The 23841-nt window shown below is 36.2% G+C and overlaps 1 protein-coding gene across 10 annotated transcripts in view; it reads left to right on the top strand.

Moving 5' to 3' along the window:
- LOC121879334 (inositol hexakisphosphate and diphosphoinositol-pentakisphosphate kinase 2-like) overlaps positions 1 to 23841 on the top strand; it is a 299526-nt gene that overhangs the window by 245001 nt on the left and 30684 nt on the right. For 6 of the 10 annotated variants that reach the window (XM_042385999.1, XM_042385963.1, XM_042385957.1 and 3 more), the window contains 6 exons: positions 1201 to 1300; positions 3414 to 3461; positions 5440 to 5718; positions 13238 to 13289; positions 14870 to 14936; positions 16446 to 16505. In XM_042385999.1, coding sequence (XP_042241933.1) covers positions 1201 to 1300; positions 3414 to 3461; positions 5440 to 5718; positions 13238 to 13289; positions 14870 to 14936; positions 16446 to 16505 — 606 coding nt within the window. The remainder of the gene's footprint in view (positions 1 to 1200; positions 1301 to 3413; positions 3462 to 5439; positions 5719 to 13237; positions 13290 to 14869; positions 14937 to 16445; positions 16506 to 23841) is intronic. The other 4 variants (XM_042385985.1, XM_042385978.1, XM_042385971.1 and 1 more) reach the window with 3 other exon arrangements.

The following is a 23841-nucleotide window of genomic DNA, read 5'->3' as shown; positions in this document are numbered from 1 at the left end:
CTGGGTAGTGAAACGGCAAATGGTGTAAAGAAACTTGCCCATAGTTTCACCCTGCCCGGAGATTGAACCCGGGTCCTCTCGCTTGCGAGGAGAGCATGCTGACCATTACACACACACACACACACACACATTCATGTAAGGTTAATTAAATTATATTATATACATTTATTGATTTTATGTCAAAATATAAATTATTTGATTTAGACTTTATTTAATCATTATAGCAGTAGGATATAAAACTTGTTTCGGCTCTTCAGGGGATCAGGAATGGAACCTATTTCTGCCCATTAGTTATTAATATCAATATGTGATCAATCACTTAGCGATGGCTTTTTGAGGTCCCTAACCCTATCATATAATCGTCATTGCCTGTATTTCAATCTTTCCCATATGCACGAGATACATGGATAAAATAGTTATGATTTAGTTGATCTTGAAAGTAATATAAATACAAGTACGAGATGTAAAATTTGTTAAAAGTTGATTAAATATATTTTAGAAATGGGAGGAAGGTACATCAGGGTTTGGTAAAAAGCAAAAGAAGGGCATCATATGAAGTACTGTACAGTAGTTTGGAAACCACTGATTTACACCTTCTGCCACAACTGATATGTATTCCTTGAATTGATCACTCCATATTTACTCTGCCCTATTTCTTGCTCTGTAGCTTCATCTTATCATATTAAATGCCTAGTGCAATTCACTTTCAATTATTTTCAATCACGTTTATACAGTAATATCTAGGTAGCCGGAATTCCTCAAACCCGGAACTCTCTGATAGCCGGAATTTAAATTTTCTCGGGGCACATTTTCTGGAAAAGTCTGAGAAAATTTACCCAATACTCGGAAAATTCCCGGGATGGGGATATTTTTCCAGGTTCGAGAGATGGTGTAATGCTCAATTTCTCAAACTTCAGAGAATATTTTGCTGTTACATGGAAAATTCCAGGGATCAGGGATTTTTTTTGGCTTTCAGAGATGAAAAAATGCATCATTCTGGAACTTCTGTTACCTGGAAAATTCCGGGGATGAGGGATTTTCTCTGGCTTTGAGAGAGTTGTCTCCTTAACCGGAAATCTCTGATTCCCGGAAGTGCTCTGCACCAATTGTTCCAGCTAACAGAGATATCACTGTAATGATTTATTAGCAAGAAGTTTTTTATTCCATATACGTATTTATAAATCTTGGTTTCTCTTACAGATTTCATGTAGAGCTTCACTTCAGCCCAGGAGTTAACTGTTGCGTTCACAAGAACTTACCACCTGGGCCAGGATTTAGACCAAAAAGCCGTAATGAACCTGTAAGTTATTGTCGTATATACTCTAAAGTATGTAACAGAGTTGGATAATTTTTTAATCCACAAGGTCACCTTGGCCCCATGGTTGATTTTGTGTCCATTTAAAGACTCAGAGAGGATAATACTGGGAGTAAACAGTTATATTAAATGAATTTTTTTTCCATCAAGAGTGACCGCAAATGACTAAAGTTGCAGCACCTGGACACCATATCATTTGATGACCCTTAATGTACTGACCGCAACTCAACACTCCTTGTACTCCTAACATATAGAAGATTTTCAATGTGAAGATTGTTTGATAATCCAATTTAACATTTGTATAGAGATGGAAATCTACCTTAGCTCTCCTACTTTGTTGTATTCATTAATGCTAATTTAGTAGTGTTGATGCATTTTTGTAAAAAATGGTTAATTGTGAAAGAGCCAACCAAACATCTTACTACAGATGATCAGTAGAATGTTGCAACTTTTGGAGAGAATTGACTACTGTATATCTTACACTGATGAGTCCATAAAGGACACTCAGCATCAGCACAGGACTTTGATCTGGACAGTGAAGTTCACAACTGTTGAGAATGATACTTCATTACAGTGATACCTTTTGGTTGTCATTCAATACCAACAAATTACTGTTTAAGAAGCTTTGGCTTGGATGGCTATTGTAACTGGCATTTGAGATTCTATTCACAGTTCAAACCATTACAAGACAGATCCATAACAATCATGATCCTTTACATATAACAGTACTTGAAGGACAACAAAACAAAGAACTATGTCTTTACTTAGACAAGAACAAAAGTGAGAGTTGGATTATACCCCTTACCATGGATGCCCTGAGCAATGGATTTTCAAGACTTTAGTACTATGAAATGGTATTGAAGTGATTCTCCTTCTTTTGTAATTACATTGATTCATTTCATCTACTTGGTATGCAAGAACTGTAGGTGTAAACTGGCTTAGGAGGTAGCTCATAGCGATGCAACTTGGGTCACCATTATGCAAAGTTATCCCTGCAGTTCACAGAACTCGTAGGCTATGATATTATAAGCAAGGTGAGAACTAAGGTGGCCTCATTAAAGTGTGACTCCATCACTCACCACTCATAATTTGGAAAGATGGAGCACATTTAATAACTCATTGGCCAGTGCTGAAGAATAATTGGTTCAAGTTGAGAAGGAAATGTACCGTCCCAGCAAAAATACCCTACATTTGACAGCTTCTCCCAGCAAACATTGAAATACAATCAGATCTCCTAAAGGTGTTCTCAAGCTACATACCCATGTCCTTGACTGTACAGGAGTTCTTCTAGATCATCAGGAATTTGGTTTCTGTCATAAGAATGGACTCTTCCTATATGATAGTAAGCCCACTTGCTTTTACTGTGACTTGTACTTGTGGCAACATGACCTTGTTGAGAAACAAGAATTAATTGCTGTCAGTTCTTATTTATTCCAATCCAAGTGAATGCAGAAATCCTTTTGGTAACTAATAGAGAACTTAAAGTAGATGTGTTTATTTAAAGCTTTTATCACTGGCTTGCTATTAACACTAGAAAAATTATAGTAGTTCACTTGCAATCAATATACCCTTTGTGTTCCTGTATTTATTGAGAGATGTTTTTCTGACTTTGCAATAATATTTAGGGGTAGAAAAACTGAAAGTAAAAAAAAGTGCATTAATACTTCTTCAGATCTTTTGAATCTATCACTTATTAACAAAGATTAAAAAATTAAAGACATGTTTGATTCTTGTATAATTTCCTGAAAGGGAATAAGTAAAAGAGGAATCCCAATCAATGTATCAAGTGACAATAACAGAACATTTTGGGATGAGAATACCCTTTTGTGGCTTTCATATTTGAGAAATCTACCATCCCTAATATTTTATGGTCTGATGTTATGAATTGAAGACAAGAAAGTGACCACTTGGCTTTCTTATCCACACAGGATTGCCCTCAGAGCATAGATTACAGTACATATACATTAACTTGACTGTCAGTGAAAGCCTTGTGTAATCTGTGGATTATATTCATTGATAGTTATAGGTATTTTAGTAAGTACAGTACAGTGTAAGAGAAGAAAAAGGGGTAACTATTTTTTTTACTTTCATGCCTCAGGAGAAATTCCACGTGTGCATACCAAGGCCGAGTATTGCACCCAGTGTGGTAAGAGTAAACAGTTTCTTTTGAGAAGCATTGGGAGCTGTTTTGGTAAATTCTGTTGACTTTAAAGCTTGTCATTGAGATTTAAATGCTGTGTTCTTTGGCAGAGTACATCAGGGTCCTTAAAGGCATTCTTGGGTATGTGGAATTTTGACTTAGGGATCCAAAAAGCTATTATATAACTGATAAATGTTATGTAGTTTTGGAAAGATTTACTGATCCAGATAGACAGGTGGTTAAGAAATTTTAGTAATTATCTTGGTTGAGCAATGTGCCAAAGTTAAGTTCTTCTTGGATCCCTTTTTGTTTTGTCGTATTGGGTAAATACAGTACACCAGTAACCCAAAAAATAAAAATGCTCGCTGTTCTTCATTACAATTGCATATATTGTACTGTATTGTCTTTCATGGGAAGTGTTTAAGAGGTAGCTCTTTGTTGCTTGCTACATGTTAATTTTCTGTTGTATATGTGGGAATGTTTACTAATCAATTTTTATCAACTAACCACTTTCCTTAACAAAGTAGTTTTCACCATCTAGAAAGAAAGACATAAATGACTTTTCTGCCATTATCTCTTCCTTTTTATCTTACATGCATTGCAATTACTGTATATCAACATAAAGCTTCTGAATTTGTCACTTCCCTGGTGTAAAGCTTTTTATTCCTTGAGTTGTTACAAAGTATCGCATGATATTATGATACCATACTCTGTACTCTGATGACAAGAACTGTATCATAGTTTAAACAGTAGGAACATTATAAATTTATTGGTGAAGAAAACATTACAGTACACTCTCAGTATTTTGCACATCCTTGGATTAGAAAGTACGAACCCTCGATTTAGCAGAAGGCATTTTCCCATTATTTTTCACTTGATTTAGTGAACTAGTTCGCTAAATCGGTATTAATTCTGTTAATAAGCTCACACTTATGGAGACACCTCAGACACTTGATACGGTAAAACCTACTTCAGCCTATGGCGAATGTACTAAATGTATAGAAATTTTATATAATGACATAAAAAACACAATATTAGACACACCCCCAGGGAGCATACACACATCCTGTATGTATATATATATATATATATATATATATATATATATATATATATATATATATATATATATATATATATATATTATTGAAACAAAAGACGAATCTATTATTATTATTAATTTTATTATTATAATTATTATCATCATATATGTCATTTGTTTTCTATGACTATTGTATCATATCCTCTTTGCCACTGATAAGCTTGTTAACTGCTTGGCCAGTTGGTAATGTCTCTATTACACACTGTTAGCAAATACTGGGCATGCAGGGGCTCTAAAATGTACTAGAATATGTGCCAGTGATGGCCAGGTCTGTCCTGAAATAGGGCTTACACTTTGTCTTGTCACAAAATTTTCTGGCAAGCTATTCCAAAATGGCTGAGTAATGTCCTTTGTGGTGCCTATAAACTTTTATCAAATCACCCCTTGCCTGTCTATAGTATAAACTAGGCAGTTGAAGGTGCAATAACTTCTGGTACAAGAAGTCCTTAAGTGCAGGTATCAGTCGGTGCCCTCTTTTGGATGTTCTCAGTCAAGTGGCAGTCTTTAACATATATTTTTTTCCAAGGAAGAGAATATGTCAGAGGAGTGTTTGTTTTTTTCCCCATAACTTTTCTTCTCAGGTCTTATTTTTTGTTTTCTTAATCCCAGATGGTCTGTGTATTCTTTCTTCTTATTCATAAGTAATTATTGTACTCTTTTCATTGAATGTTTTTATGTGCTTTTCATGTTGATGGTAAATTAATTGCGGATGGAGATTTATTCCAAAAAGAATCTTCTCAAGGTACAGTAATTCAAAGGCAAACAGATTAACCAAAGAAGGAAGTAGGTGTCACATCTTATTTGTATACAACATATAAAAGCATATTATTCACTTGGTTCCAGAATTGTAGCATTAACAGTTGTAACATTATACCCCTTCAGCCCTTATCCCCCAAAGCCGAGGCAGAGATGAAAAAGGCACGAGCCACTTCTCGCATTGACGAGGAAGAAGACCTTCAGTACGTCATGGAGGAAATAGCTGAACGCACCTTTGAGGGGGTAAAAGAAGGAAAGGAAGGTGACAAGAAGGGCAAGTTAGGTGCCAGTATGAGAGGTTGTGAAAGCAATCTGTCACACATATCCTCTTCTCCTTCTTCTTGTCTTGTGGAATCAAGTGACATATATAATGAAAACAAGGTTTTATTATCCCCACCTACAAAGGTAAGGTTTCTCTCTTGCTTGTTTAAATAATGCTGCTTACCCTGATAGTCAATGTTAACAACAAATTACAGTTAGCATGTATCATTGGTTTTTTTATGTAAGCTCTAATCAAGCACTAGTCTTGTTTGCATGGCTCCCTCACAATTCATGGAGAGTTTATCACTTTTCTTAGAAGAAGCCAAATAACATACGTGTATAAAGTTGTATGGTTTTTCATTTAATCTTAACAAAACTTCTTTCAGTTAAGAAAAATATCTGAATCAAGCCTAATTGGCGATTCACTGATCTATGAATTTTCAAATCCATGATCCGCCAGTTCACAAATTTTCAATCCTCTGTTTGCCTATCCATGATCTAGTTAGTTGTGAGACAAAATATGCTTATTTTGAGGAAATCCTTACCTTGCCCAGTGTCATGCACAGAAAAATACTCAATATTATTCTACAGATTTTTTTTTTTTTTTTTTAGAGAAATTATATCATTACTATTGTACAGTACATATTAATGTATCAGGTTTCTAGAATTCATTGTACTCTATATTACATAAGATATACTTTATAATGATGTTAAATGGTAAAAATACAGTGGTCCCTCGGTTAACGAACACCATTCGTTCCACAAAGTCGTTCGTTGACCGAAAATTTCGTTAACCGAATCCATTATTTCAATGGGATATTGGGTAATTGGTTCCAGCTCACAGAAAAGTACATATAAAGCATAAACAAAATGCAGTAAAGTAAACTTACTTTGAGGTGCATATGTAGAATGTTGCTGGTTGATGATGATGATGGGAATTAGAAGTGGGGGGTGGAGGAAGAGAAGGAAGTGGGGATGGAGGAGAAATCGCCTTTCCTTGGACCCATTTTTTATGCAATAATTTCACCAATAAAATTTTAAGTTCTCTAGTTTTAATTAAAGATTATTTTATTTAAATCAGCACTGCACTGTGCTATATATTATCAATATGTTAACTAAATTTCAGAGTGACCAATAATTTTAATGTAAAAACGTAAAAATACTCTGTATTCAAGAGAGCGACAAACACGATGTTTCCTCCACTGTAAACAAAATTAAACTGACGCTTTGGCGGGTGAGTCAAGCACCTGATGGGTGCACAAAAAAATAGTTCCCTGTATTGCATATATTATCAATGTGTTAACTAAATTTTAAAATTACTAATAATTTTAATATAAAAAATGCAAAAATATTAAAGAGCACAACTTTCTTGATATTTACTCCACTGGAAACGAATGTAACATAGAACAGATTACTGAATTGGCAGACTAGCCCATCAGCTGATGCTCACAACAAAACGTGTTTGTCGTAAGGATTTCGTTAATCGAAGTTTTGTTCGTTAACTGAATTGAAGATCCTTATGGGAGCTAATTCGTTAACTGAAATTTCGTTAATTGAACCGTTCGTTAATCGAACCGTTCGTTAATCTTGAATCTTCAGTACACATATCAGGTTGCCTTACCTTAATGTTATCCATGAAGAAGTTGCTTTGATGGTGATGGTCAACACTAATGCCATTCACCTAATTTTTACTCAAAATGTGATCTTTTTTAATTTATTTTATATATTTTTTTCATTTATATTAATTACAGGTAACCCCCGAGATATGATGGGATTACGTTCCTGAAAAACCCATCGCTAGGTGAAATATCATAGATAGCGAACATTATAACATGGGGTTCAATGGGATACATTTCTAGCCAGTCCCCAAACACACATGTATCACCGACAGAAATTTTCTCTAATACTACTATCAGTACAAAACAAGCAAATAACACTGAACAAAGCAGCTTCACCCAAGCCTTTTCAGGTCTTCAACTATAACCTTTATTCCTCTTTCCGTCCTGAGGGAGGTGTACGTGCTTACTGCAACACACGTACACCTATAGCTTTACTCACGGATCTTGAATCTTCTCATTATAATGTTATCTGGCTCAAAATATCTCTACCAATTATGACTATTTTTCATTGTTTCCTACTGTATACTGTTCTCCCAACTCTATCAACTATTTGGAACCCTTTGACTATCTCATTTCTTTCCATGAGTCATTGCTCTCCACACACCCCAACACCTAGATCCTCTACCTCGGGGATTTCAGTGAACAGTCCCAGATTCTTCCACATTGAACATCCAGCCAGACGACCAGAGAGGTAGAATCATCTGACGATCTGGTAACAGTGTGTGTGAGCAGGGATGGGAGGGTTTGAGGAGGGTGAGGGGGAAAGATAGGGAGTTGTTGAGTTGTGTGTTGCATAATATAATCATATTTTATTTTATACATTACAAAGTAATGGAAGTAGAAGGGATAATTAAATTTAGGAATATGTTTTTTCCAGTAGTATTACAATGTTTGATTTTTTGCACTGTAAATGGTCATTTTTAATTTAAAGTTGGAGGTCAGAGAAACATGCGATCTTCTCGCACCAATTCTTAGTAAGAATAGCATGGGAAACCAGGTGCCAGTCAATGGTTAATGTTGACAAAATATATAGTTATAATACACATTCTTATTACAGTAGAACGTCGATATAACACGAGATATGTTCCAAGACAGGTCGCTTTAAGCCGAATTCGCTCTAAATCAAAGTGTTGTTTCAACGGAATAATTTAGTTTGGTACTTGATAGAAACACACAATACTAAAAAGACTGAGAGTCTACCCAGGTGCACCTCAGCCCATCTCCTAGAATAAACAAAACATTGCTTTTTGTAATATTATGTTAAAACAAACACTCATAAATCAACACTGCCAAAATTATGGGACGTGAAATGGTCTGTGTACTAGCGATCAGCTGATGTGAGAGGGTGGTCATGCTGGTGCCACTCACCACCTCTCAACTTATTTTTTCATTACTTTATGTTAGATAAAATAGATTTTCACTCAACTTTAGTTAGGCAATTCATCCTCTGAAGATGCAGAGCCCAACTCGACCAGTTCATCATCCATATCACTGTCTAGTGCTGTGGCTGTGGACGCGGAAAACACCATTTCCACGCTGCAGTGCTTCCAGTACCTTGTTTTTCTGCTCCAGTGTAATTTCTTGCCTTGATTTCTTGGTCTTTGGGGTAGTTAATGATGTAGTAGCTGGCCTCTTGTACATAGTGGCGATGGTTGATGCAAGTGGTAGAAGGAGATAGTGTCACACAATATGTATGTTCACTAGAGCGTCAGTGCGAGAACTGAGGATGCGTGAGGGTGTGGGAGGGTGGCGGGCAGCCATGTAGTGTGCCCAGAGACGCGTCTGGTGGGAAACATTAGGCGCCAAATTGACTCGTGCAAAGTAGGAAAGATTCGCTTTAAATTAAAACATTGTCCTTAATTGTGGGTGTCGCTTTAAATCAATAATCTTGAATAAAATCACTTTAAATCGACGTTCTACTGTATAAACTTACTGTATTTTTAGAGGATAGAAAAATTGCAATAAAAAAAGTATGGGAAGTTGTATTATTACGTGAATTGAAACAAGTAGTGATTGTTATCATAATGAAAAATAAAATAGTCACTTATTATTAATGAGAAAATAAAGTATACAAATTTTTTTTACATTTTGTCACTCAGAAGTATCAGAGACGACCTAGTGAAAGCGAAGCTCATGAGAGGTGGCTAGATTTTTGCTTTCACAAAGGCTGCGATATGAGGTTGGACTTGGGCATCAGAAATCATCGACAGAGGAACACCGTGCCAGCAGACTTGTCTTGGTTTGTCGGCATTAGGCACTGGACTTCTGGAAAAGGCCTGTTTTCACTGACGTAAATTCTTCACTTTAGTATCCTGTCCACCCACCTTCTTTGTTGATAACAGCATTACGCACCTACACGTCATTGGCAACTACTTGTCAGTATCTTTCGTAGCACCATACCACTAGAATCACCATATTAAAACCATAAGAGTAAAGAGGTCATTTTGGTTTACCCGGTGCGAGGCTAGGTCGAAAAGTGACTTAGGACAGCATATTTTTTTCGGGAATTATCCCACCCGGGCACAGGTCGAACGACCCACAACGGGGCCTAGGGGGCAAAAAAATAAGAATAGAAAGAAATTAAAAATAGAAAAGAAAAAGGTTATATTAATCTACACCACGAAGCTTTTTAAAGTAAGACATTGTATGAGTATGGAAGCACAGAAGAAGGCAGAGCATTCCACAGTTTGGCTGTGTGAGGAGAGAAGGAGGTACCATAATGGGTTATTTTAGTTATTTAGAGTTTGGATAAATCTGGTCACCATCACATGTCCCCTTCAAGGCTAAGGGGACCCTTGTAGGTGGAGTGGAGACGTCACTCTGACTCCCACACAGCCTCTGGGGAATTTCATGCTGTTTAACAGTGTCAAGTTTCACTTCAGAGACACCTTTGTCTTGGATGCCTTAACCTTCCCAGACATTTTTAAAGTTATGCTGCTCATTTCACTGTAACAAAAACAGTGCAAAAGCAGTTGTCATAAAAACAGGGCACGATGATAAAAAAACAGTGATAGTGGCCGACACTGCTCACATTTAAATAAAAAACAGAGTCGACACACCTTACAGTCACAAAAACACAGAAAATATCACTTCACAGTCACCATAACACAGTTCAATAATCGTGGAGCCATGCGATGGCAGGTTTATGATTGACAAAGAACCAGACACAGGGATTTAGTGTGCGGGCTGGCTGTGTGGTGGCGTAGGTAGGCTGTCAAGTGAAGGTAGAGATGCATGGTGCATATGGTTAAATATTGTTTCCTTATAAAATTTCACTGACTTGACATAGAAAAATATAACTTACATTGCTGGAACCCTTGCAAGACGTCGATTAATTCGAGTATAAACAACTCATAGTTTGCACTAAAGAAAAAAAAATCCGACCAATGGATATTGTTAAGCATGTTGTTTTGATCGTATATAGCAAGATGGTTTTAATTTACAACCACCATTAAAGTCAAATACTGCTTCTCGGGATATCGTATCTTGGGGATTACCTGTACACTGTATTAGGTTTATCATGAAATTTGTAAAATTAGTTTTTGTATGCACTGTACTGTATCAAAGCTAACACAAATCGTTTATTTTAGGTGCCATTAATATTTATAAGGACATATCTATGTAGTGATATCCCTGTTAGCCAGAACAATTGGTGCAGAGCACCTCCAGGGATGAGAGATTTCCGGGTAACCAGACAACATTCTCAGACCCGGAAAGATCCCTTATCCCCGGATTTTTTTTCGGTTACTGAGGAAAGTTTCCGAGAATCTAAAGAATGTACCTTGCAAAACACAGACACTAGCCCACATCCCCAGAATGTTTCTGGGTGCTGAGAAAAGTTTTCCGAGAGTCTAAACAACCCGAATCTGTAGAAGCAGTTTTAAGTAAGTAAGAAACTCCATTTCTACTAGGATAATCCTGAATAGTTTATCTAAAAGTTTGGTTTAATCGATATATTTAAAAAATACTAATTATCTATGATACGGGCGTGCGAGGCGCCTCATTAATGAAGCTTTGTTCAGAGATGGCCCTACTGGGTCCCCCCAATGATTGGTCTCAAGTTGGTCAAGTTGCCAGAAGTTGGTCATGATGATATAAAAAATTCAGGGAGATGGTCAAGAAAGGACACACACACACACACACACTGGTAGCAAGAGGTAACACAGTGGATCGTACAATATTTTGAAAGGTTGTGATGATGCCAGATGTAGGAATGTAAGAAATAGGTTAATTGAAGAAGAGAAAATCCTTCAGAAGCAGCATGAAGTAATTGTGATGATGTTAGACATAGCCCGTACACTTGCTAGACAAGGTTTATCATTTCGGAATGAAAATGGCTCTAATTTTGAACAGATTGTTCAATTTCTTGGTAGGCATAATTCTACAATGAAAGCTTAGTTTCCTGAGAGAGATACCAGAGCATATCACACTATTTATATGAGCAGGAATTGTCAAGAAGAATGTGTATCACTGCTCGGTGAAAGTGCTCAGGACGAAGTGTTAGACAGATGAATTTGATACCAAGCAGCTAGGCCACCCACTCGGTGATGCTTTGGAGCATAATGCAATCTCTCGAAACTCCCTGAAAATTTATTCCCAGGCCCACAACGGAGAGATTTTCTCAAGCCTTCTTAGAATTTTCTCAGAAAATGCACTTGAATTTCCACCTCGGAAACTTGTTCACAGATGCGGAATTGAGAGAATTTTTCCGGAAATTTTTTGAACCAATTTTAATTCCAGGTATTGGGAATTCCGGCTCATGGAGATATTACTGCATATTTGCTCTTTTACCATTACGTACAGTAATATCTCCGTTAGCTGGAATTCCTCAAACCCGGAAAATCTGAGAAAATGGCGAGAAAATCACTCCAAACCTTTCTGCCAGGGCCTGGGTACAAGGGTTCCCAGCGTTATGAAAGACTGATCATGTTTAGCTGCATCCTTACATGGTTGGTGTGTGGGTGGGAAGACCAACTGCTTGTCCAACGCTGGATTTTTCTGCTCTGGGTCTTTTGATAATTAACACAGTAATAAATCAATGTAATTCTGAGCTGAGCTAATGAGGCAAAGGGTGGGGTGACAGAGTCAGGTGGTGAGGTGACATGCCAAGACACATACACATCACACACATTAACAGCACTACTAAACCATTGTCTTATAACATTTTACTTTATAATTTTATTTTAAAATTAATAGATACATGATGGCTTGATTTGCTACTTTTGCACTTAGATAACTGATCAATGAATAAATCAGGGCATATGGAGATGCATTATACACTAGTGATGTCACGAAGCTTCACAACTGCAACCACAACTGCTGAGCAACTGCATAAGTTATCACAACCTGTACTCAAATGTACTAAGTTAATTATTAAAATTTTTATGTCTAGTGCAAGCTATGGGATGTGTTTACTAAAATGAATCGTTATCTTGCAAGAATTCCACCAATGCAAGTTATATTCTGTTAATTCAGTGACATTTTATAAGAAAAAAACTTTAACTCTCTGCCTTTTATAATCCTTGAGTCCCTGAGTCCCCTCCCGGCTGTCAACACCCCACCTCCCCCTCCCCTTTCCTCCCACTAATCTCCCACAGCTCCAAGGGAGTGGAAAATACCAGTCTTTGCTGTAACACACAGCTTCATTCATGCCCATATCGTAAAGATTTTTAATTTTTAAATACAGTATATTTATTTATTCAAACTTTTAGATAAACTATTCTGGATTATTTTAGTAAAGAAATAAAGTTTCTAACTTAACTGGAACTGCATTTACGGGCTCTGGTAGTTTAGACTCAAGGAAAACATCCCCAGCACCCAGAAACATTCTGGGGAAGTGGGATAGTGTCCGCCTGTGCAAGATGTCTAGTTTAGACACTCGGAAACTTTTCCCAGTAACTGGAAAATATTTCGGGGATAAGGAATTTTTCCGGGTTTGATAAAGTCGTCTGGTTAGCCGGAAATCTCTCATCCCTGGAAGTGCTCTGCACCAATTGTTCCAGCTAACTGGGATATCACTATAATTGCTAACTTCTCATTTGCAGGTGGTGCCTGAGAAGTATGCTGAATTTCCAGATGGTCTAATGCAGCCTGGAGGTATGAAGTAAAAAGTACATGTAGGAATACCAAATTAATTTAAAAAAAAAAAATTACATTGATAACACTGATACATTCTTAAAAAAGGTTCCTTAACTATAAGGTTAATCCTGTTTATTTAATTACTGAATAATTTGGCAGCAAAATTTCTTCAGAATTTGGTTTAAGGTAATTTTATAAATTTGGAAATGTAGCAACACCTCCTAAGATGGCCTTGAAAATTTTAATTTTCTCTAATTATACTGCAAAAATAAGGACACACATACACACACTCACTGAAGGAGATTATGCTTGAGTTATTGGAGCATGGAGTCATCATATATTGTACATGGCTGATTATACTCTACAGGGCGGGAGGGGGGGGCCCTATATCGGTTGAGAATACGAAAAAGAATACATTGAATGGAATGTATCTATTTCAGTATATTGGGATGAGCCACTTAACAATAAATGCAGACTCTCCCTTTTCATCAGAAAATTCCAAAACTTTTTCTTTAATGCTGAACAGTATTGTACTCAGGCATTTTTGTATAGTAAAAAGTAATTACTATTGACCTCAGAATATCTCGTAGTATCAAGTTCACGGGGCCTCAAAATGCCCGTGACATTGGTGAGACTTCAAAAATTTTCTGGGGTTACAACGCCCCCCGAAAACCCCCCAGCTGGGTGGGCTCGCTGTGTTTGCCATGTTCCCCCACCCAGAATTAGTTACCTTCTTCATTACCAAAAAGCCAAACTAGGCTTACTCAGTGAATTTCATGACATATAGGTGTAGTCAATGTAGCACATGAAGCTGCTGTAGATCCAGAAGTTGAGTAGCAAAGGTCTCAGCATTGGAATTAAAATCATGAAAAAGATTATCCCAGTTTGTATTGATCAATCTCTTTACTGTGGTATGGGCAACTTGAGTACCATACACTCTGTTCTTCCATTTAATAACACTGAGGTGAGTTGAAATTACAGCATTTACCAGATGGTGTTGGTTTGTAACTGAGCCAAATAAGTTTAATTAATTTATTCTGTTTGCTGCTCATCCTTTACTAGCCAGTTGACCTGGTCATGTGTTGGTACAGGAGGAAACCTATGATGTTCAGTAGGGTCACACTGCATAACATTTTTCTAACATACGACTCAGGCATGAATTGAACCATGATTCCAGTGGTGAGAGGCAAATTCACTATTGTTGTACCAATGACACCCTTCATAAATGGCTATGGTTATGATAAAAGAATTTGAACAAATTATCGGAATTCAGTTAGTTCCAACCACCAAGGTGAAGGGATTTGCATGTTCAACTCTTAGGTTTTGTGTGTTGGCTGACCCTGGGTTAGCTAGAATATTTCAGTCCCTCTTTTTTTTCATACTATGATGCTCAGTAGTTTGCCAGTTGTTGATATCCTGGTGTTTAATAATGACTGCCCACCAAAAGGTTGTTCCAGAATTGACAGGTGCTTCCAGTAGTTTACACATTTATTGCTGGGTTCAGTATAGAGTACAGTATACTGTATAAGAGCTGTATGTAAAAATGAAATACTTTGGTCTTCATTATTTGTGCTTTACAATATATTTGCATATTGCAGGTATTGATATCAATGATGCAGATGTGGTGATAGCAGTAAAGTCAGAACCAATTCCTATTACTGCAAGGTTAGTAAATAAAATTTTATGCCTTTATATACTCTAACTTTATATCCACAAAGCATGAGTACTTTCTGTATATACTATATATCCATTATGTTGGACTTTAATGTTCATGTTTATTATGATTGTTGCATACTTTATAGATTTATAATTATTAGTTACATATTGCTGTGACTGTAACTCTAGTAAATGAAAACTTAGTCATAAAAATAATTTAAAGTTCATTTAATGTCTTCTTACTGGGGTTTAAGATTTTGTTAGCTGTTCATGTTTTAATGTGATAAAATATGTCATCATTCTTTGGAGGTTGATCAACTTCACTGAGGGCATACCAGCAATTAACAAGATTAAAAAAAAAGTACAGTCATTGGATCCTTTATCTGGTATCCCGGTATTCAGAACTCTTCAAAACCCGGCTTTGTTCTGGAACTAAATTCAGTATTTAAAATGAGCGCCCAAAGTAATTTCCGAGCCGAGCTGCAATATTTCCAACCATTCCACACGTGGGAGATATGTTATGGTTATTTTTCAATTTGTAATATACAGGGGGGCCCCCTAAATTCACTGGGTTAGGTTCTCAAAATGGCCGCGAATAACATTTGTGGCCGGGGGTGTACATTTTTACTTGTGTACAAGGAAATATATACAGGTACTGTATAGTCTGGTTTTATGCGGATATTTTTTACGCAGAAGGCCATTTTCGCGGCACCTGTCAGAAGAGATAATTATTATTTACACGGTAAATTCCATCATGTACGCGGCAAGCAGCATAGCGAGGTGCTGGGTGCTGACTTCAGTTCTGACATCAGACTCGCGCTGGTGACGTCACAGATTGTGATTGGGCCACTAACATAAGTGTTAAAAAACCTAATATTATTGATATTTGTCTTATACCTGTATATTAATTGTGTGTGCATACCATCATAAATTAAGATGTTATTTTTACTACAGTGTACAGTATTTTGTCAGCTATAGCCAAAAAAAGGTGGGTCTGGCAGTAGGCCCAGTCCCTATTTCAATTAATCCCATAGGTTCTGCTATTTTATTTACACGTTTCGCTCTATATGCGGACGTCCATGGGTTTAATTAACCGCGTAAAACCAGACTATGCTATTACCTTTATTTGTTTGTCCTTAGGCCAATTATTTCCTTTACCTGTATTGTTTTATGTGTGTGTGTAGGCACACACACACACACACACAAAACACATACAAATAAATAATAATTGGAAAATCCTCTCACAAATAATCAGAATTGTTTTTATTAAAAATGTGACAGTGTACCCTCAAGTAGACTGTCACATTTTTAATAAATAAATAAATATATATATATATATATATATATATATATATATATATATATATATATATATATATATATATATATATATATATATATATACTGTACTTATGTACTCTTTGCATAGTTTTGTCCACTGACCCCTCATGCCCCCAGTTTAAGAACCAATGATTTAGATGGTAAAGAAGGCTGAGTATTAGATACTGTTGTCCCCAGGTCACACTCTGATTGTGGACTGGTGCCTGCAGGAACTCGACGCTCATATCCAATCACACGGTACATGAATGCTTGCATTTATTTATGATTCCTGAAGCCTTGGAATGAATCCAACACCTATGACTTTATCAACCTGTCATTGATCATACCTAAACTATTGTTTCAGTGCAACTATTTCATTTATTCATACACTTTTTGCTGACAAATGCAGTAGAACACATACCGTACTGTACAGTACTGCAATTGTTAAGCTGGTTTAGAGGTAACAGAATGATGGTTGATATGCTTTACCCGTAACTTATTTTTCCTTATGCATATCAGTCTACCCTCTCAAGCATGAAAGCTTTTTTATTTACTTTTTTACACTTATATATTTATTTACAGTATTCATTTTTAAGAAAAAAAAACAGAGAGATGTTTCATATGTAGTTATGACAGAAGGCAAAGCATGAACTCTGCTGGCTTCCTTGTTGGGTGCATGTATCACTTTACATTTCACCTTGCACAGAATACAAGGGATGGCCAATAAACATGCCCCTGTGTGGCACAAATCTTAAATCTATAGTTATTGCACACCACTTATTAAATATTAATTTATAAAGGTAATAACAGGGTAAACATTTATAAATCAAGAAACTAAAGCCACTAGGTACTGAAATAATTCCTCTAACTTTTCGTCATACTGTTACAGGTATCTTGTTTTTCATAAAAAAAATTTCTTTAACATAACTCCATTGATGTTTCATATGTTTATACCTAGCTTCTTCTCTGTTACTTCTAGTTATCATAACTCAATGAAACTGTTTTGTTGGTATCAGCATAAGATTGTACCTCACTTTTTGACAATGAAATGTACCTCTGTTGAAGTATAGGTAAATATAAATTACAAAGTACTGTATAAATAATAGGATTACACTGTAGTGTTTCAGAAAAAATAATCAAATGTGGAGAATTAATAGGCATTTGCAGTCTCTATTTATAGTAAAGTAAGCTTTTGTTTTGCTTGATGACTAATTACAAGATATTCAGGAAGGGTGAGCACCAGTTACCAAGATGTTCTGTTTTAATATATTTTTATCAGGATTAGTAGCAGTCTTGTTTGAATATGAGTGGTCAGTAAAGTACATAACAGTTCAGTGTAACCATTGTCCATAACAATGAGTGATGCTGACCACAGGGGTATTTTATGAAATGTATTTTGTAGCTTATGAGCCAGGAACTGCACAGTATATCTAAACTGATCCTTCAAAACTTATACTGTACTGTATATTGAGTGTCCTATATAATAAGTCACAAGGGAAATGTCCATAGTATGAGTAACAATTATTGAATTGTTGATTATAGATCCTGTTGCATACAACCAACCTCAGTTTACATAAAATAAAAACTCTCACACTACAGGGCAGGATTTACCATGTAAATCAACTCAGTGATTCAGAAGTATAAACTGGATTTTGAGCTGGAAAAGGACAGTCAATGTCTCCCTGATTAGCTCTCATGATTATCTTAGACATTTTCTTTGACCTACTTTACCCTTCATAATTCTAGGGGTCGGGAAATGTGTGAAACATTCCTAAAGTTAAATCTTACCTGTAGGACTCAAACTATCTCTCATACCCTCTATAGATTTGTGATATGGCAACTCGCCATTAGAATAACTTCAGTAACTTGGGCTATGTGCAGTTTGCCTCCCTTGCACAAAAAATTAAATTGAGCGATTGCACCTCTCATGTGCGCTGGATACTTTTTACTAAGGTTCTGAGCAAAGAGGATAAGTTAGTCCTGCTCTCAAACCATCATCAGGAATCCAATAGAGATATCAACGAGGAAATTTTTTACTTCCATCTACCAAAAACTCCCCTGCATGGATTGTGACAATCTTTATTATAACATATCAATATTTTAATGTAGACTCTGTGGCATTCAATGTGTTGGGACCTCAGCATTCACTGAATATGGCCCCCAGCTAATACATAAGATATTTCATACTTCTCTTTATTTTTAAACTGTCGATATAAAAGTATTTTCCTGTAAACGAAAGAGAGGGTTTTCAAATGTCAGTTTATAAATAAAAACTGTTGTCTCTTTCCCAATGGAATATAGTGATCAGTTACATGTGTGTCTTTCATGAGGTTGCAGTATCAACTCTTCCACCTGTTTTCAAAGTAATTTCAAGCAACTTGGTACAAGTATAGTAGCACCTAGTTATTGGTTGAGGCATTTCAAAATCTTTTCACCTTTTACTTTTATCCTCTTCGCCACTGCTAGGCTCGTTAGTCACTGGGGCAGTTGGTCACGTCTCTGATACTCACTGTTGGCAAGTGCAGTATAGTCTTCATTTACGCGGTCAATTGAACCCGTGGAGGTCCGCGTAAAACGAGAAACGCGTAAACGAAATAACAGAACATATGGGATTAATTGAAATAGAGACTGTGCCGACCCCAAACTACACTTTTTCCGACACAATACGTACGTTGTAGTAAAAATAACATCTTAATTTTATGATGGTATGCACACACAATTAATATTTAAGAGAAATATCAGTAATATTAGATTTTTTAACACTTACGTTAGCAGAAAAGATGGCTGGGCACACAGGGATGGGGGGTTGGTTCCGAGGCAGAGGGCAGATTATTGGCCCTCACCCGTATCACTATCCACCACAGAGGCTTGCAGGGCCTCTTTGTCAAACCCCTCAAATTCCATATCCTCACTATCACTGACTTGGGCTGGCTGTGGTGGGTGTTGGGTGAAGAACTCGGTAATGTTTTGTTGACTGGGCGACCTTGTGCGCACCCTGCCCGCGCTGCTTCCTGCGTAAATGACGGAATGAACCGTGTAAATAAAAATTGTCGGTCTGGCAAGGTGCCGCGTAAATGACCAAACACGTAAACCAAATCCGCGTAAATCGAGACTATACTGTACTGGGCATGCACTGGAACCCGAATGTATCTGAACCTGCTCCAATGTTGGTCAAGCCTGGTCTTGAAAGAGCTCACACTTGGTGCCATCACAACACTCTCTGGCAGATTGTTCCAATAGTTTACAATTCTCACTCCAAAAAAGTTTGCCCATACAGTTTTCTTGACTTGTTAGTGTGTGTGTGTGTCTAAGATAACTTTGCAATGATGAGTCCATCTGCCCTAAAACTAGGGGTACACATGTTCAATACCATAGTCAAGTTCAACATTTTTCCTCTAGATGTAATTTAGATGTTGCACATCTTTTGTAAACATATTAGGTTGGACCTCGCTAATCCATGAAGCTTGGGACCAGACTGGTTCCGGATCAGCAAAATTTCCCAACCATCGAAGACGAGGTTAAAAAAAGGGCAAAATAATGCATAAAATGTACTATTACTGGTACCAATACAACTTACATCAGCTTACATCTAGCCCAGGCTTACTGGACCTCTTGATGACAAAGTGTTAGTGCTATGGGACATATATGTAAGAAACTAAACAAGGAATGTATTTGAAATACTCTGAAACATTCGATGTCATAATATCCGGACAACTGGGGTTAATTATACAGTACAGACTTTTTCCAGGGAAAAAGCCATAATTTTGAGCAACATATTACTGTACTCACTTTGTACTCAAATGTACTAAGCTAAAGGACTAAAATCTGTATCTCGTGCAAACTGTGAGATGCTTATACTCAAATTAATCACTATCATGCAAGGATTCCAACAAAGCAAGTTATATTCTTCTAAGTCAAGTCAGTGACATTTTAAAAGAGAAAAACTTTAAGCCTAAAACCACCTTCACCCTTTAAAACCTTTATTGCCTTCTGGCTGGGAGGAGGGGGAGCAGGAGGTGAGGTGTTGACAGCCAGGGGGGGGGGGGAGATTACCAAGTGCGAAGTTATCAGTGGAGGACGAAGGGTCAGGGACTCTGGCTTATACAATAGAGGGAGTTTAAGTTTTTCATTTATAAATTGCCACTGACTTGACTTAGCAAAATATAACTTGCATTGCTGAAGTTCTTGCAAGATAGCGATTAATTTTAGTACTGTATAAACATCCCATGCTTTTTTTTTTTCCATGGGTGTTAGCCCACCCAAGCACATGTAATTTTATAATGACTCACATCAAGGCCTGGGAGGGGGGGGGGGAGAATATAATAAAATAGTTATTATAATAATAATAACGATAATAAAATTAATAAATATAAATAACAATTATAATAAAAGAATATATTTATAATACTAATAAAAATTATAAACTAATAATAATAATGATAATAATAATAATAATAATAATAATAATAATAATAATAATAATAATAATAATAATAATAATAATGAGCCATAAATTCAAAGAAAAAAATATATAAAAAGTGAGAAATGATATATGTATGTTGTGTTGTCAAAGTAAGAGAAACAATTGAGACCCTGCAATTGTGTGTAAATGAGGCACAAAGTCAGATCAGCAACCTGGGACTTGGTCACAATATTCGTGATGCCATATGGCAGCAGGGTCTACCATTAGACAACACATTATGCTTCCAATATCTTCCCAGGCGGTAGTACCTCCCTGTTTGATAGCTGCCTACTACCTAGACATAAAAATTTTAGTAATTAACTTGGTACATTTGAGAACAGGTTATGATAATTGTAATAATTTTTTCATAACTTTTAAAGCATTACTGTTGACTTTTAGTAGTTGTGGAATATATCCTAATTTTCCCCATAACACTAAGTATTCACTATATGCGTCCTGAACCATCGAAGCTGCCAGGCTATCAGGTCCTGGATTAGCGGGTTCCAACCTGTATATATGCATTGTTGTGGCTTTTTTAATTTGTGTACAGCATTTTGTTTTTAGAAATATTGCATCATTTTGTACAACTGTTGTATTTTATTGAAGGGTGTTCTTTGCAAAAAGTGATCTGCTTTTAAAATTTTTGATAGTTCTTAGCCCTTTGATGCATTTTTAGTGTAGCAATGATCTTTTACAACTTCTTAATGTGGACTTTTTTCTCAAAATAATGACTTACTAATGTGGATTATTTTTTAATATCTAATCCTAATTCATTGTATGTTTGCTAGGTGCTCAGAGGTAGATGCCTGAGAGCAAAAAACAATTAGATTTTAAGCTGGAGATTTTATACGTGCCTGACACTGTTGTTTATTGAACTGGTGACATATTAAGCATAATATGATCTTCTTCTTGCTGGTACAGTACATGAAACAGTTTGATCTGTTTATCTTATACATCCTCTGTATACTGGAGAGCATTAATTTGCACATGTTTGTCCATTTAGCATGCTCTTGTCCTACCTAAGATTACTTGAATGGTATTCAGTGTAAATGCTGGATCTTTTATGCTATGGATACATCCTTACAGGACTTGATTAGTTTTTCAAGTTTTTTTTTTATATACTCTTTTATTTGGATATTTTGCTGCCAGTGGGACATACCTGTATTTATTTTAGAAACAGCTCTAGTTTTATTTTCATTAATTGTTGATTTGATATTAAAAATATAGTACAGTATATTAATAATGCAGTTACAATTTCTGTCTTATTCGCTAAGATTTCTGATGACAAACTAAATAAAAACCAGTGGTAGTTAATGACCTTTAGTTTCTTAGATGCAAGCCAGTAATTTATATCTGTTTGAAGTTTCTAGATTACTAATTACACTTGTATGTTTGCTATAATTTACTGTGCATGTAGTTCTTAACAATATTTATGCAAAGTCTTGAAATACATGGCCTGTGTCACCAACTTTTTATGTTGCAAAAATATACTTAAGACGATAAATCTGGTAAAACTGAACACGGGTCCGTTTCGGTACACAAAACAATTTATTTTAGTGCTATATTCGACCATGTGAGAATAATTCATGGCCACTAATCCAAGCTCCACAAGACAAAACTCAACTTAGAGGATACATTGGCACCAATAACTCCATCTCCCCTGCAGTGCCGTTTGTGACTTCTAAGGCCCTCAATTCATTCATCTTAATGTATTTCATAATATATTCCTATAATAATAATTGACTTCGGAACCACACGGTTAGTTTGTTTATGAAAAATATATGAATTTAGCTCAAATCTGAATTAACGAGGGTAGAGTGTACAGTCATCCCTTGGTTATAGCGCACTTGGTTATCGCGATTTTCGTTATCACATCTCCATCAAAATCTGCACACCTGCTGTTATAGCGCATTTTTCAGGCCGAGAATTTAGTTATCACGCAGTTGCCTCCAGGTGTATTGTTACCTCCTTGCTTCACCTACATCTATTGAGGATAAAATCTTTCACCTTCAAATTGACAATAACACATTTGTTGTAATCAGACATATCTAGTTGCCTCAACAATTGCAACCCCAGTTGCAATTGGGGTTGCAATTTCAAATTCTGTGTCATTACTAAGGAATAACGAAGTGCACTCTAAGATTGAGAGAAAATGGAGGACTCAGTCGTCCTGAAGCGAGAGAAAACGGACTCCTATAATGGGGGACTCAAATAAAAAAAAGTATAGCTACATGTTTTGTGGACTACAGTATTGAGCGTACCCTTTTCATCACTTTGTAATAAACCTAGCCATGCCTATGTGTGTTTCTGATACTTACCATAACAATATCTATATCTTTAGTGGGTCTAAATGGTCATAAAATGGGAAAGTTGGGGTTGAGTCTTGGGTGCTGGAACCAATTAGAATAAATCCCATAGGTTCTGTACTTTCGGTATCGTGTTTTTCGTTATCACGCACTCGGCGCGGTCCCAATTAGGCGTGATAACCAAGGGATGACTGTATTTTACTTTTGTCTTTATTCAAGACATCTTATGGTCATGAGACCCACCAATTCCCGACCCTTACAATGGGTGACCTGATATTGCATCAGGTCAGGTCAGTAACACGAGAGAATGAGGAGAAATTTACTTTTTCCCCACAGACATTATGGTTCTGTTTTTTCTCCTTATTTTCTATTTATTCCATAATTATTCTATTTGGTTTTCTCAATTTTTCTTTTTATTTCTTTACATGATTTCTTGTATCTTATCTCTTACTTTTGTTCTTATTTACTTAAACATTTACGGAGGTTATAGATAGAAGGTGGAGGAGAGAGTGGTAGAGGGTTACTTGTCCTTGTAACCAAGTGTATGTACCTCATGCACCTGTATTATGAAGATTTTTTTGTTTTTTTAATATATTTATTAAACTAAACTTTCAGATAACTATTTAGGATTATTTGGGTAAAAAAAAATGTGTTTCTAAGTCAAGTAAAACTGATTTTATTTACTCCGGTATCAACAAGAGATGACACCGTGTCTAAACATGCTGGGGATGGATTGGATGTTGCTTCGTTCACCAGTTTTTATTTATTCATTATTATACAACATTCTCATGTGATCAGCCAATTATGGTGTATATTTCATCATAAA

Source organism: Homarus americanus, unplaced genomic scaffold (genome assembly GCF_018991925.1).
Source record: "Homarus americanus isolate GMGI-L3 unplaced genomic scaffold, GMGI_Hamer_2.0 scaffold15169, whole genome shotgun sequence".
In the NCBI taxonomy this organism is placed as follows: Eukaryota; Metazoa; Arthropoda; class Malacostraca; order Decapoda; family Nephropidae; genus Homarus; species Homarus americanus.
This window is presented reverse-complemented; position numbering and strand designations above follow the sequence as displayed.